This window comes from Populus trichocarpa, chromosome 6 (assembly GCF_000002775.5).
Source record: "Populus trichocarpa isolate Nisqually-1 chromosome 6, P.trichocarpa_v4.1, whole genome shotgun sequence".
Lineage (NCBI taxonomy): Eukaryota > Viridiplantae > Streptophyta > Magnoliopsida > Malpighiales > Salicaceae > Populus > Populus trichocarpa.
Window position 1 is genome coordinate 25,946,179 of NC_037290.2, and position 17,560 is coordinate 25,963,738.

General features: G+C 29.8%; 1 protein-coding gene across 1 annotated transcript; it reads left to right on the top strand.

The window, feature by feature from the left end:
- Positions 1-5,000: 5,000 nt before the first annotated feature.
- Positions 5,001-6,763, top strand: LOC7468684 (CBL-interacting serine/threonine-protein kinase 25). Its single transcript, XM_002308667.4, has one exon. The coding sequence runs from the start codon at positions 5,300-5,302 to the stop codon at positions 6,653-6,655; it is 1,356 nt and encodes a 451-aa protein (XP_002308703.2). The 5' UTR covers positions 5,001-5,299; the 3' UTR covers positions 6,656-6,763.
- The last annotated feature ends 10,797 nt before the right edge of the window (positions 6,764-17,560 follow it).

The following is a 17,560-nucleotide window of genomic DNA, read 5'->3' on the forward strand; positions in this document are numbered from 1 at the left end:
TGTTGTCTTAAGCACACAGCATGCCATCTCATGTGTCTTCCATCAATATTAGAAGTTAATTTGGAACACATCTAATTAATTGTTAATATTTTTCGAGAGAACGAATTAATTTTTAATCTTATAAAACACCAACCATCAAGCAATTAATATTATTTACAGATAGCAATAGATTGAGATTTGATGTGCTTGATCTTTTAATTTTTTAAAAATATATTTTTTTTTATCAAAGTAATATTATTTTAATCCTTTTTAACTTTTTTTTAGGGTTCAACTCTTAAATGTTTTTTATAACCATCTTCACGTAGCTTCTAATCAAGTTGAAGTAATTTCAAATAAAATTTAAATCACTATGTTCTTTTCATAGTTTGGTTCTTGAAAATAATCGTTCATGATATATATATATATATAAAAAGAGAAAAAGAATAGGTTAAAAACCCAACAATAATGAATCTGGTTTAGGCAAAAATTGGCATTTTCAAATTTTGGAAGCCACTTGTCCCGTTCAAATTCCAATCTCTGTGGTCACCACTGGTGTGGTGGGTCTGAAATCAAAACACCAACTAGCTAGTATAACGTCGTGTGGCAGTGGCAGTACTACTGGCTAGATTCTGGTGGCTGATCATAAACCGTTGGCTATCATGCACAGGAGGAGCAGACACTTCGATCCCACATTCCGGGCTACATTAATGGAGTCAAGTCAGGAGAAAATTATACAGTGAGATTATAGTAGCCATGAACCAGATCAGTGTTTAAGATTCTTGTATCAGGTAGCAGTGATCTGCTTTGAAAGTCGTAGAACTTAAACAAACAAGTGTTATACCATCGAGTGTGTGCTTCTTTCAATCCAGGGAAGATTCAGTTTAGGGTGGGAGACACGAGTTGATGAGTCAACTCAAGTTATAGGTTTACAGCTCACCTAATTAACCTTTGGAGATGGATTTTATATATAATTATGAAATAATATATATATACCTTTGCCATATATTTGCCATAGAGTTCATCTCAAAGAAACTTTCTGTGATTGTAACTCAAAATAGTGCGTGATGATATCTAGGCAAGATATATTTATTTATCATACATAATTAACCAATAACCATGCCCTACAAGGAATCTCAAAAAGAGAAAATAGTGGTTGGTGCCTGCCTTACTTGCAAAGTTCGACCTAGTATCAAAAAAAGAAATGTTTGGTTTCTGTAATGATGCACCAAGGCGTGTAATTATGCTTGCCACCACGATAATTATGGGACCCAAAAACCTAATTATTAATCCACTAAAGTGGCAATAAGAAATAGTTTTTTTTATATTTTTAAAAACAATTTGAGAATTTTCTTCTGCTTTAAATTAATTGTTTCCAAATCGTCTTGAGGTGTAATGTTAAAAATAAAATAAAAAAAATATTTTAAAAAATAACTATTATATTTTTAGTGGAAGAGATATATGTGAATCAATGTGCCCAGCAATTCTTTGCATTACACATGGATTGTTTCTACACCATTTAGTTGTAAAGCTACATAGTTCAAAATCCTTCTTTTTTTTAGTTTAATGTAGGTGTCCGGGTCAGCTTGCGCGCACCTCGACTAATCTCACGAGCCCTGAAGTTAACGACCATGTAAGCCTCCAGTGACCATCATATAAGCAACCACAGGGCTTGAACCTGAGACCACAGAGGGAGCAAACCTCTTGGTCCCAAACTCTTACCACTGGACCACCACCTAGATGGTTAGTTCAAAATCCTTCATGCTTATGCTTGTCTCTTCATTCTCAATTATGTGTAGATTTACCAAATCAAAATGAAAAATCTTACATGATTAAAAGGGTATGCTTTCGTGAATACGAAGGTGTTGCTTATTTCTCTTGGTATTAGGGGCCACCATGGCTGCTGGTGGAAGAGGTTGATGGTTAGCCAAGACATTGACCACTTCCCTACCCCTTTTGAATACGATTTTCAAGAAACAATACAAGAATACAAGGATAGAGAAATAGAAAGTTGAGGGACCGGACACCTTAATTAATAACTATGTGTTTGCTAATTATTCTGTCCTAATTACATCTTAAATTTGTTCCACAAGAAAACCGAGAATCATCAATGTTTAGGTAAAATCTCGTTGGTGATTTTATTATTAATGAAATTCTTGATAGAAAAATGTCATTTAAAATATCTTATGGAGGTTTTTGTTTCGCCAGCATTTCATCAGCGATGAAATTTTTCTCAGAAAATAATGATGATGAAATATTTATCATTAATAGTTTTTTTTAATTTTTTTGAATATGTTCACATGTCACCACTTTGTTTACAAGATCTAAATCAGAGAGGTTTGCTGTAACTTGTTTGACATAAGCTTGATAATTAGAAACAAGAAAAAGAAACAAATGTATTACTTTCAATTGCAACTAGAAGAAATACAAAATTAAGTTTCATATTGGCCCTAAAAAGGGAAAAAATTGGGTCACTTCATAATTCTTTATATCCTAAGGCAGAGCAGCTGGAATTTTAGCATTTTATAGTGTATATAATTAAATATATTTGAAAGAGAAACTAGAATGAGCTTAAATTTCATGGGATCACGGACCTCCTGGATCAAAATCATACTACAAATTAAATTAAATAGACAATTGTGAGCTTCAAAATTCCAACCTCGATGGGGTCAAGTCAAGATCACAAAGAAAAGCAAAAATAAATAAATAAAAAAGACTTTAATTTGCTGAAATTTATAGGTCAAATATCGCTTTTGCCTAGATATATCCTAGTTGCTTTATTTGAAAGTTATGCTAATGGTGTAATATTGATGACTAGCATTATACATTAATACCTGCATTGTCAAATGCCAATGATTTTTCCATCTCATAAATTGGCAGGCCTTCAATTTATTTCATTCTAGAATCTCTAGCTTTTAATTTGGACAAGAAACCTCAAAAAAGTCTCCCAACTATGGATAATGTCTTGAGTCTCAATTGAGTCTTTAAAGGATTTTTTTTTAATCTCAATTTGAGTCATTAAAGTATTAAACAACTCTAATTAATTTTTTTTTAATCTAAACTCTTCACAAATCTTTAACATAAAACGTTAAATTTTCTAGAAATCAATGTTTCTTACGTAAAACAATTTGGATGGAATCCATGAATGATTATGAATGGAGGGCTTAATTGAGAACTTCTTAAAGTTTGGCGTCTAATTGAGATAAAAAAAATGTTTTGAGCACTTATTCAAGGCTACCTATATAGTCAAGGGAATTTTTTTTAAGGCATGCCCTTTTCTTTTAATCTGGGAGGGAGTTGTAAGAATTTTTTTTTCATGAATATAGTAATTTGGATAATTTATTTGAGTAAAAAAAAAAAAAAAATCTATTCACTGAAACCAACCACAAAATAATATTATTGTTAAATTAAAAAAATATTTTTGCTTCCCCAACCTTGTGGGATTTTGTTGATGCATGTATCTTTCCTTTCATGACACAGAATATCTCAAAAAAAAAAGGAAAAATAAAGAATTTTACTCTTAAAAAATAAATGATCAATGATATCATAATTAAACATATTTTATTAAAGGATAAATTATAAATATAAACTTATTGATCTTCAGAAATTATCATGAAACTTAATTAATGACCATCTATTTTTTAAAAAGTGAATTTATTGGTAGTTTTCTGAAAAAAGAATATCTTAATTTCTTCTAAAAAAAACTTTAAATTAATATTTTTAAAACAATGCACTCGATCAACTTGTCTTTCAAGTCTTAATTATAAATCTGCATGAATTATGTTCTTGGTCGGCATCTGATCATTTGAATATTTGAAACCCTAGAGTATCTTCAGGCGCCAGTCAGCCATCATCAACAAATTAAAATTAGCTGAAAGGATGTTATATAAAGGGATTATCAATCTCCCTTCTCACCCTCTTCTTCTTAATGACAGTTAAAGTATATTATAATTAATCAGTGATGGAGCGTGATACTTTTTCCCTTTTATTCTGGCACTAAAAAAAAAAAATTATTCAGAGTAAAAGACTTTAATCCGTGCGCCCGTGCGCTTTAATCCGTGCGCCCGTGCGCTGCGGGTTTGCTGCGTCTATTTTAAAATAATATTTTTTTTTTATAAAATGATATTATTTTAAATAACTCATTTTAATAAATATATATTATTTTTTTAAAATAAAAAATCTTTGAAGTCAACCCGGTTTGATCTCATTTAAATTTAACCGAATCTACTAAATTTAATTGAGTTAACTTTCTGTTTAACCCAATAAACCTTCAAATTGCTTCAAGATGAAACCCTCCGGGACAAATTATTGTTAGATTAATTGTTAAGTCAAATCAAGTTGAATCAGCATGAACATATATTTAACATAGTTTAAAAAATAAACTTAATCTCAATTATTCTTAAAAATAAATCTGCTATGAACTAAAAATAATTAAGAAAAAAAATCAACTTGACACGGATCTATCATCAATCCCTTGTAGTAACTAAAAAAATTCACGAAGAAAAAATGTGATATTTTTTTTCATTATTTATTTTTAAACTAGGGAAGTTTCATACACCAATAAGAGAGTGACATTTGGGTAGGTAACTTTATACACATTCATGCACACTATTAAAAGAATAAATATAGTAACCCTAAATCATTGGTTGGACATGCATTTTATTTTCACTCAAAAAATATTATTTCAACTATTTTGATTTATTAAGGTTAAAAATAAAAAAAAAATATTTTAATATATTTTTAATTAAAAAAAATATATTTTTAAAAATACTATACATTATCTTCAATCCATTTGAATCTAGCCTGACCGACCAAAAAACACAGCAAAGATAACCCCACAAAAACCGAGCGAAATGACAATGACAGTAAAACATTTACAACTTTATATCTACAGATTTACTAATTAAGAAAAAAAAATTATGCTAAAACAAAAATGCGAATTAATGTTAACAATCTAACATCAAACCCAATAAACGCGTCCTTTCCTGACTTGTACCTTTCTCCTATAAATAAAAATAACAACTTCTTGATATTTACATCCTGTGTGCTCCAAGAATATAAAAATAATACTAGGTGCTCTCCAATGGCTGCAAAACCATCAACAGCGTTCCTTTTCTCTTCTATATTTTAAAGAAAAAACACCTTCTTTCAACAACCTTTTGATGGATTCCATCAGAATTAGCATCTCTTCAATCCTTTCTTGGATTCCCTTAGAACATGTTCTTTGATAGCCAAATCACCAAAGTTGAACAAAAAGAGAAAATCTTGTTGAGTTCTTGAGCTAAACGAGAGGAGGAGGAGAATTGTTTTTCGTTTTTCAAATATGGAGGAGAGGCATGTTATTTTTGGGAAGTATGAAATGGGTAGGCTTTTAGGGAAGGGAACTTTTGCTAAAGTTTACTATGGGAAACACTTGGTGACAGGAGAGAGTGTGGCAATCAAAGTCATAAGCAAAGATCAAGTCAAGAAAGAAGGGATGATGGAGCAAATCCAGAGAGAAATCTCAGTCATGCGTCTTGTTCGTCATCCCAACATTGTAGAGCTCAAGGAAGTCATGGCTACCAAGACAAAAATCTTCTTCATCATGGAGTATGTTCGAGGAGGAGAGTTGTTTGCCAAAGTAGCCAAAGGAAGGCTGAAAGAAGAAGCTGCTCGAAAATATTTCCAGCAACTAATCAGCGCAATTGATTATTGTCATAGCAGAGGTGTTTATCATAGAGATTTGAAGCCAGAGAATTTGTTGCTTGATGAAGATGAGAACTTGAAAATCTCTGATTTTGGCTTGTCAGCCTTGCCTGAACAATTTCGGCAAGATGGGCTTTTGCATACTCAGTGTGGAACTCCTGCTTATGTTGCCCCAGAAGTCTTGAGAAAGAAAGGCTATGATGGATCAAAAGCTGATATATGGTCATGTGGGGTGATTCTTTATGTGCTTCTTGCAGGATTCTTGCCATTTCAAGATGAGAATGTTATGAAGATGTACAGGAAAGTTTTCAAGGCTGAATATCAGTTTCCGCCTTGGTTTTCAACAGATTCTAAGAGGTTGATTTCAAGACTTCTTGTTGCTGATCCTGAAAAGAGAATCACAATTCCTGCCATAATGAGAAATCATTGGTTTCTTAAAGGGTTTTCAAGACCAGTGGCCTTTTCTATCCAAGAATCAAGCATGGATCAAACAGGACAAGAACAAGATCTTGATTCTTGTTCTGTTGTCAACACCAAGGTATCATCACCAGAATTCTTCAATGCATTCGAGTTTATTTCCTCAATGTCATCCGGCTTTGATCTGTCTAGTCTTTTTGAGACTAAGAGGAAATCAGGCTCTATGTTCACTTCAAAATTTTCAGCGAGTGCTATCATGGAAAAAATTGAAGGGGTTGCAAAAGGGCTGAGTTATAAGGTGGCAAAAGTCAAAGATTTCAAAGTGACGTTACAAGGTCCATGCGAGGGTAGAAAGGGGAAGCTGGCAGTGACGGCGGAGGTGTTCGAGGTGGCACCGGAGGTTGCGGTGGTGGAGTTCTCCAAGTCTTCCGGAGATACCTTGGAGTATACTAAGTTCTGTGAGGAAGATGTTAGGCCTGCACTAAAAGACATCGTTTGGACATGGCAAGGAGACAATGTTTGTAATAAAGATAACAACAATAGTCATGTAGAAGATCGTGAAATTCAAATGTTGTAGAAATTAAGGCTTTGATCTTAATTTGGTGAGTTAATTTTAGGATTTTATATAATCTGTAAATAAGTTTTCGTTATTTAATTAATGCATCAAGTTGAGTGTTTTTGTTAAGCTAGCACAGTGTGTGTCTATATATATATATATATATATATATATATATATATATATATATATTAAGCTTGAATTCAAGATTAACATTAAAATTAAAAAAAAACACTAATATCAGTTGAGACACAACTCATTTATAAGAACTAATTTTTTTTATACATTTTTCTAACAATGCCAAAATTATCATAAAATTTGAAAGATGATCTTCAATGATATATGATCATAATTGGTTTAATTGGATCATCTTAATTTCAGTTTTTATTGCAAGATATTTCCATAATCTTGGATGCCACCAAACATAATTATTTATAGGTGGGTTAGTGTTGATTAATTAAAAAAGATTGATTAAAACTGAAAAATGACGAGTGGACTTTAAGAAACAGTAAAGAAGTCATGTTTTTGGTATCTTATGGATTCAATTATTAAAATAACAAGGTGAAGACGAGGTGATTTGTGTAATCCATTGATACTTCAAGTCTTTTGTCATGCTAGCCAGCAGGAATCAGTTCTCCAATCATGATTCTTCTCTTCTTCAACATGCTTAAGAATGATGGTTTCAAGGGATTGAATTGTTTTTTTTATATCTTGTATATATTTTTGAATGCGATTTCCAGTTGGATAATTATTTTTAAGAGTCAACCTACAAGTAAGAAGAGTTAATTTGAGATTTTTAATTACTCGTACACTTATATACATGTAAATTAATAAATTCAAGTGATATCACTCAAACTAGAAATATTTTCTCTTTCCAGTTGATTCTGTTAACTAATATATTTATTTTGTTTTATTTTTTAAGAATAGAATAATATTTTTAGTTTAATTTATGTATAATTTCTTTGTATTTAGATTAACACAAGTACTTAGAATAAACAGATTAATAAGAATTTTAATTTTTTTTTATATTTGTATTTGTTTTTATTAATTTGAATTACATTAACATATTCTTTATTACTTGAATGTTGCTAGTTGAGCAACTCGGTGACTTGTTAATGACTTGTCGTTAACCTAATTAATTGTACTAAAATTTAGCTAAAACAAATGACTTGGATGATAAGTGAATTTGTTTGTTTATCAATTTGATTTTAAACGAATATATGCATTATCATTTTGAATCATTACAATCTTAATACAAAAATACTTATCAAAATCAAAATCCTCTAAATGTTTTTAAAAAAACTTTAGGATAATATTTGATTAATATCTCAAAATAAAAAAGACAGAAACAATAAAAAAAAACAAATTATATCCTCTTATATCTTATATTTTAAAATGATATAAATCTACTCCTAACCTATCTCCAAATAAAATAACTAAATAAGTGAGAACTCTCATGCAACTTAAAATATGTTTATTTTTATGTTTCAAAAACGTTTTTAAAAAATCTTGGAATTTTTTAATTTTTTTTCTTTACTTTAAATTATTATTTAGTGTTTTCAGGTAATCTTGATGTACTGATATTAAAAAATAAAATTTTAAAAAATAAAAATTATTTTAATATATTTTTAATAAAAAAAATACTTTAAAACACAACCACCACTATACAAAACAAAAACAAAAACAAAAACTTAACTGAATAGACCCTGAGTTTGCTTCCCCAAAGATTATCAGTTCGAGTCCCACAAATCTCAGGGTCACCGAAGGCTTACATGGTCGTTAACTTCAGGGTCCGTGAGATTAGTCTGTTACAGAATAATATAAATCATATCTTGGGACCTTGCCTAACAACTTAAGCTATTGAGTTAAATCGGTTCTTAGACAAGGTATCATGAGCCTTGATGATCAAGTGGTCACGAGTTCGAATCTCATCATCCCTATTTATTTGATTAAAAAAATTAAGCACAAGGTAATGTGGACCTATGCAAGTTTCAAGTTCAAAGGGCTTTCACTTGAGGGGATGTGTTAGAAAATAATATAAATTATATATTGAGATTTTACCTAACAATTTAATTAAATTATTGATTGAGATGATTATTTAACATGATAAATATACATGAAAGTTAACCCGAACTCCAAGTTAATCTAAAAAAACAAAAAAAAACTTAAACTTAAAAGGTGGCCTTCACGGGCTGGAAGATGTGCGAATGGTAGGCAAGAACTATATAAAAGTAGTTAAGCTTTCATTTTCCTAATGGTTTCCCTTCCGAGCCATCTGTGTTAATGCTCTTCGTCTTGACACGCATTCAACCATCACCAGTTCTGGCATGGCCACATCCAAGAAAAGAGGGGTGGCATTTCTCCAAGCTTTTTCTGAAATTAGCACTGTAGCAAATTGTGTATATACTATTTTTTTTTAAAAAAAGTTTCTAGCTCTACCATTTTATTAAAATTTTGCTATAACTATATTATTTTTTTTTATATATATAAAAAATCCATTTCTCAAGTGGGAGAGACCAGAAACTGCAACGTGGGGCTGTGCATAATTTAATAACGACAAGGAAAGGAAAGGATATGGGAGGGAATGCGAGTGCTTGAGTTGGGCGGTCAAGGCATCATACAGTGCTAGATGGATAACTCCCTTGCTAGCTACTCACCACCACTCAATTTCCATTTCTTTATTTATTTTTCTTGTTTTACCCTATTTTTCTAAAATTAGAAACTAAGATATTCTTCACACAATAATAGAGCTTAGATTTATTATATTGAGAGAAAAAAACAAGTCTTGGCCACTCATTGCCATGAAATCCCTCCAAACGTGAGTGTCTTTGCTTCTGTCGTCGAGACTATGTTTTTTTTGGTTTCACAAGAGAAAGTCTTTGGGCATGACTTCTGAATAGAAAAAAGCCCTAGTACCTCCATAAATCAAACACCACTTGGTTGAATTCGAGATCTTTTAAATAAAAAATATATATTATTAATCCATAGATAAAAGTTGATGCCATGTTAATTCTTTATTCATTTAAAATCTTATTAAATTCACCGATCATCGTACTTGGATTCTTTGATAATGAACACATTTAATTTATTTATTCGTTATCATAAAAATACTTCAATTTTAAAAATTAATCCATTAAGTAAATACGCTTGAAATTTGCACAAACTAAACTATTTTTTTAACTACTAAAAAGAAACTTGATATACATCATAAAAAAAAATTATTTTAATTCAAATATTTAAATTATTAACACAGTGAATAAAAACTAGTGTTTTTAAACTCTAATGTTATAGTTTCAAACTAGAGAGAAATAAAGATAAAAAATTGATATTTTCTGAAAATTCTGAAATTCAATAATCTAATTTGAAAAAAAAAGAGTCTACAAGGTTGTTTGAATATAAAAAAAAACATTATAACTAGTAAAATTATAATTATTAAAACCTTAATTAAATTAAAAGTCTCAATCTAATTAAAAAAAAACTCCAAATACAAGGAAAATAAAAGAAATCCTGAACATAAACTTCTAGGATGAATTGGACATATTGGCAGACTTGGAAGAAGTTTTTTTCATATTCTTCTAGGTAACATGACCCGTAAAAATAATAATAATATATATATTGCCTTGTTTGATGTATTTAGATTTCTTCTTAAACTAAAATTTTTGTTACGCAATATACATCAATCATGAAATAAAACCATATAAATAATTTTATATTATTTATCTAACATAATAACAACGGAGAGTCGATAAATTAATAATTCTTGAGTAGAAACACAACGTGTAGAAACTAAATTACGGGTCCAAAATATTATTTTTGCGTGCAAGTATATATATTTTGAGCTCTCAAGGGAACAATATTTTGGAATTTGTTTGTAATATTCTTCTCCTTCGATTTTTTCAAAAAAATCTCGTCATCGCAGTCTTTGCTGACAAAAGGTTGGTCGACCTCCTACCTCCAAAAAAATTGGCAACCGCTTCCATCCACCGTTTGTTCTATCCAGCAAACTTTCCAAGACTTTTAAACACTTAATCCTTATTTTGTATGGAAATTATTCCAAAAATAATTTGCAATATATAGCCATCCTTATAAATCTTAATTTATAGCCTTTTTTTTCAGTGGAAGGTGAATGAATCTTGAATATATAACATGATAGAGACCAACTTTATTATATAATAATAATAATAATTACTTCACTAAAAAACTATCCTAAATTGATTAGTTAGGTGTGCAAATTTTCTATGCATGGATAAGATCAAGGTGTTGAACATTGGGAATTCTATAAGACTTTTTCACATGAATTATTTCGAATACTTTATTTGAAGATTTGGAAAGATGCATCGAGATTAAGAAATTGTTTGGGTACCGTTCCCTAACAATTCAAATTTATTTTTGTAAAAATTAATTTTTTTATATGTTTTGGATTGTTTTGATACGCTAATCTTAATAATAATAAAAAATATTATTTTAATATATATCAATAAAAAAAATATTTTAAAAAATAACCACAATTATATTTCCAAACATATTTTAAAATAAAGATTGGCGCAAATATCATGGAGAAGCTACGAAGCAGCACTAAATCGGGAAAAAGATGCGAAGATCAAGATCTATGCATTTCAAACAAATAAATTATATTGATAAGACATAAATTATAATTAATTAACAACCTTTAGAACTTCTGAATTTTTTTAACGAAATCTTTGGTCATGGCATGTTGGTTAGCAAAGAATTCAGTAGCATCAATCCTATGATAGATCTTGTGATTAATGAGTGATAAGTCTCCAGCATTCGTTTGATCAATGAGACTTCGAAGTTTTCAAGCAAACTCCCATAGCTAAAAGTGGAAAATGATATTTAGATTAAACTATATGTGTTTGCGTGTCTTTGCTAGAAACTAAGTAAAAAAAAAACTGTTAAAATCAAAATTATGATTTGTTAAAGAGTTATGTGTATTTGAAAAAATATATAAATCTTTGTGCACGAAGGATTTATACATAATCCATAGATATTATCTCCCACTTAAGAGTATAAATTGAGGAATAATGGATCTATCTTAAATATAAATATATCATTTTTCTTTGTAGATTGATTCTATTGTGATGTCCATTGGAATAAGTGTTGTCTTGAGGGTATAGTAGATTTTATTTTTAAATGTTTTTATATTTATTTTTAAAAAATATTAAATTGATGTTTATTTTAGTATTTTTTGATAATTTTAATATGCTAATATAAAAATAAAATTAAAATTAAAAAAAATATTTTGATATATTTTCTAGCAAAAATTATTTTTGAAAAGCATTGTATACCGTAATACCAAATACATGTATAAAAAGAAAAGATTGAGAAAAATTCTAGACATGATACATAATCTCTCATGGAATAGAAAGAGAATAATTTTTTTATTAAAATTTATCAAAATCTACTGAAATACATAATAAACAATCTTAATCATACTAAAATTATTAATCAATTCTCAATTAACTTTAAGCAACATCATAGAATTTCTTGCATCTTCACATTACAAATATATATATATGGGGTCCATATATAAATCATTGAAATTGCAAAATCCCTTGTGAAATAACAGCCACTTGACTAAAGAAGCAATCGAACAAATCAAACACACAAAACTGTCAGCATGGGAATTAATCATTATAAATAAAGAAAAAAGCTTGCCCACTCACTTGGATCAAAACAACGAGCTCCACCTCCATTACAAAACAAAATATATTACTATTTAATTCAAGTCCTGTACGAAAGCAACCATAGGGAGCAGACACAAGTAGTACTGTTGCTTATGTTTGACCATTAATCATGGATTTGATCTTCTTTGTTTTCTCCTAGCTACTGGTTTGAGACATGTAAGCACAATCTAATCTATGTATAGAAGGCTAATGAAGGACTTCCAAGTGGTTGTTTTGGAGAAGGTTAGGAGAAACGTCTTGGGAGATGTGAAATGATCACAGAAAATGATAAACAAATCTGAATGATTAAGAGATTTATAATCTCTGTTTATATAATAAGATGGTTTTTGGTACATGGGATATGATCACAGACAAAGAATACGTACGCGCATGAGAGATCAAGACAAAAGATATATAGCTTCTGTCATCTTAATTTTTTCTGCCCTAATTTCTCTTACTGGACAACCTTATGATCATGTCCATTCCTGTCTAACCATATATACTGCTATTGCTGGTGAATTAGGTTGACACGAACAACTTGAAATCTAAGAATCCAACCTGATTCAGGTGTCTAGTTGAACTGAATCGAAGAATATTAATCTGACAAAACTTAGCATGCATTGATGATTTCTTTTTTAAAAAATAATGGTGTTATTTTAATAAAAATAATTGATCTAGATTAATTAATAACCCAAGATTAACCTGATGCTTTTTTGACTTAGTTCTTGAATTTGCTATAAAATCATGTGTCTAGCTGGCTAGTCTCTTTGGACAATTTTGTTCATCAACTGCAATTTTTTTTTGAAAAAAACAGATATTTACATGATGGAACCAAGTCGATCCAATCAAGTTTTGTCAAAACCATTTTTTTAAAAAACTAAAATAATCAAGTGTTTGTTTACCTTTAATTTTTGCGTTTGCGATATTAAAAACACAATAAGATGTTTGGTAACATACCAAACTGCGTTTTATATTATGGAGCTCACTAAAAAATTGAGTTTGAAACGTAATTTTTATGAAGTAGTTTTTACATGCTTTTTTAACCGAGTTTCATAAAATGCTGTTTGTTTTTTAGTTTCAAAAGCGTTTTTGAAAAACTTTAAAATTTTATTTATTTTTTTCTTTAATTTAAATTAATATTTTTTTTTATGTTTTCAGATCAATTTGATGTGCTGATATCAAAAATAAATTTTAAAAAATAAAAAAAATTATTTTAATATATTTTTAAATAAACAAAACACTTTAAAATATAATCACAACCATCACACTTCGATACACAACACACTTCGATACACAACAACTAGTTAACCTAGGATTTGGAAAAACTTGTAATTAATTACCACAGTACATCGCCACTCATTAATGGGCCCCGTTTCTCGAAAAGAAGACAGAATGGGCCAGCTGGAGTTGAAAAGGAAGAAAAAGACATAAATGAACCAGACAGAACTTACAAGACCCTTAGAAAATTACCTATGGGCCTGCACCAAATGAGCTCTGTTGCTTCAATTTTTAGCTCTGATGGGCCCAACACAAGATTCTTGTAGTGGAAGAAAATATTGGGCCATAAATGAAGATCATATTTCTCTCTTATTGGGCCATAATCAACGAAGTCAAATCTCTCAAACTTTGTCCACTGAATTTTCTTTATTTATGTTTTACAACTAAAAACAAGCCTTAAAGAGCTCTGTCCACTTCCGGTTCCAAGTTTGTGGTTTTATTTGCTTGAGCATGAGGTTTTTTTTTTTTTTTTTTTGGGAAGGATGTTTAGAGCCGTTGAAAATTATTTTTATTATGGTTTTTATTATTTTCTTGTATTCTCTTTTTATTTCTATTTTTTTTAGTTCTTTTATAAAAATTTTAATAGTTTTTAATTTTATTTTTCAATCCAAGTTTATTGTATATTATTTTTTTTAATCTGGTTTTTATTCTTTTGATTTTTTTTATCATTTTGTTAAATTTATTTATCTTTTCAATTTAATCCTCCAATTAAAAACATGTAGTTTCTTTTAATTTATTTTTTTTTTATTTTCACCTTTACTATTTTAACTATATTTTTTTTTTATTTTAGATCATTTTGTGTAATTGTTTCCCCTTCCAATTTCATCCTTCAATGTTTGATTTGCTAGGGATTGAGTTTCATGTTTTCTCCATGTTTTGTGTTTCATGTCTAGTGACCTGGGTCATAGGTTTGAAAAGTTAATGCGGGTCAATGTTTTTTTTTTTTTAAATCTTTTGACATTAATTTTTTTAAATTAACTTTGTGGTTTTTTTTAATTTTCTTTTTATTGAGTTATCTCAATTTTATGATCTAGATCATGAGATTTGCGGGTTAATCCAATTTGACTCGCCTCTTATTACTTAGTTTACATGTCTATTATGTTACCTTAGGTTGCTTTAGGGTAGTTTTTTTTGTTCATTTTTTTTATCTAGTTTTGTACTTTTAAAGATTTTATTTTTCAAATTATCGTGGTTTTTTTAATTTTTTTTATATGTTTACTATTATTATTTATTTATCTATTATTTAATTAAAATAAAATTAATATATTAAACCTAATTAAGTCTATAACTCAAGCCATTTTTTTTCTTTATTTATTTGGAACGCGCTTGAGATACTTAGATAGCATTAATTTTTCACAGGACAAAAAGCAAACTCCCGGCACAGCACGGGTCCATATATCTAATGAAAGCTAGAAACCATATTCGAGAGATAAGCCTGCATTAATTTGATGGCTGAGCTATTAGACCGAAAGGTAGCTTATAAGAGATTTAGGGTGAGCAAATTACTCGAATTATCCAGAATATTCTTAAAAATTAATCAAAAAACAACTGAACTTGATGATTTAAAATATATTTTTTGACTAAACTTTGGCTAGAAATCTCTTTAAAAAATTTGGTTAGACTTGGTTTCAAAAATCAAAATAAAAAAACTAAACGAATCAAACTAGAAAATCCATTATAAACTAAAATCCGTAAAAAAATAGCCTAACTAAACGGCTGGTGAATTAAATTGGATTTATTTAATTTTTAAAATGTAAAACCCGAACCAAGAAGAATATTAGGTTTGGTTTGGTTAAAAATAATTTAAAAAAAATCCGAATCAATTATATTTTTAGATCTAAACTAAACCAGTACTTGAACAAAACCCCACATTAGTTAATTAAATGATAAACTCTGGTCAGTCTTTTCTTTTTAATGCGAAAAAACTGCAACACAGCTGATGGTTGCAGATAGGCAAACCTTCACTCCATTCCTACTACTTGATGGTTGCAGATGACTGTCTTCAACAAATTATTATTATTATTTTCATAGAAGTTTGAAGTCAAGGTCTATTAACTAACAACTTTTCTTGGTAATCTCACCTTTAATTCCTGCTCCTTGATATATATTAAGCATTTCTTTTTATATCTTGGTGATCTGACTAATGCAGATACGTTCATACTCGCAATCACCAATCGCAATTTTGATAGAAGTTGAATGGTCAGTTTTCAAAAGGAGGGTGTGTTTTTAGAGATTGTCAAAACCATTTTAATTTAATTTAAAAAGATTAAGCTGAAATGTGAGATGAATTCTCATTCATATTATTTTCTATATATATATATAAAACCAATAAAGAACTTTTTTATACCTAGTGATGAAATTGCCCATCACCTCGTGCTTTTATTATCGTTGTCGTTACATATCAATGTTAGGTCAATTGAGTTTTTGCTTTCACTCTGACCATTCCTCCTAAACATTAAGTGGCTTCATGAATTGGTGTAGAAACGTTCATGATCGAGTTGGTTGGTGTTAATGAAATAATTCAACCAAAAAATTTAAATTAAGTAAAATTTTAAGATATAATTTATATTATTCTCTAACATGTTCCCCTAAGTGAAAGTTCATTGAACTTGAAATTTACACATGATTACATTATCTTGTGCTTAATTTTTATTAAATAAATAGGGATGATGAGATTTGAACTCGTGACCGTTTGGTCATTAAAACTCTGATACCATGTCAAAAAATCAATTCAACCTAAAAACTTAAACCATTAGATAAAATCACAAGATATGATTTATATTATTTTTTAACCGTTTAAAAATGACCTATAACCAATACTTGGTGTGTGAAACCAGACAGTATTGATGCAATGTGAATCCAAATTCTTCATTCTAAGAATAGGTTATTGCGTGATTACATGTGCACGAGTGATGTCAATGATTTTTTATTCAATCTTCTTAGGGTTTGTTGGTGAGATCTGCTGCTTCTCTCATCCCCATCTGGGCGTCTCTTCAAGATAAACAAGTGTTCTTCTTTGAAAACTTATCGCCTGTTCAAAATAAGTTAATCATACCCACAACCTGCAGACATTCACAGCACTAAAATATTAATCAAATGGCTCGACTCTTTTCTAGCCAGTTTCCCTAGTGCCCATTTTCCCCAACAAAGAGTAAGTTGACTCATGACGACCTTGGAGGGATATATCTTGGCCTAGCTAGCCCCGAAGAACATGAAACAACATCAAGAAATTATACACATAATTATTTAACATGCAAAACACAAAATCTTCAACAACAAGAAGGAGGAACAAATTACAAACGAGCAAGTGGAATATCATACATCATCAAGACCACGTATGAGTAGTGATCTCATGGATTACCACATCACGAGAACAACCTCCAGCTTGTAGCCATGTGTTAGGTACATGATTTCTAGCCATGATAGAAGTGCATGCCGGTGTTGACTTCAAACAAAAGTTTAAGTCTTTCACGTAAATATCTTGATTCAATCTTTAATTAGAAGACAATCGACTTTGAGTTCTTAATAAAGTGGAAGGACCAGGCCTTTGTCCCCACGATTCCTTTCACGACAGTATGGTGTAAAACATTTCCCCTTGTACTTTCATGTTTTAGTTTCGTTTAATATTATGGTTTCATCGTTAATTAAATATGTTTTCCATCTCAAATCACGATAAGAACTTTGATGTAAAAAGACTATAGGTTATATATTTTTCTAACATGTTTTTTTTTTTTAAATTATAACCGCAAAGGCTGTCGTGAAACACGAGCTTACCCATTGGTTTGTTCTTGGCTGCAAAAAAAAAAGAGTTCATCTAGAAGAGGACTTCTTGAATCAAGAGATCCCATTTTCTGGTGGAGGAAAATGAAAAGTACCCTGGCAGACAAGAATATGTGGATCACATAACATTCGAGGAAAAGTTGAGAGGTCTTGATTACTTTAGAGGTATGCATGACGAGGGGAC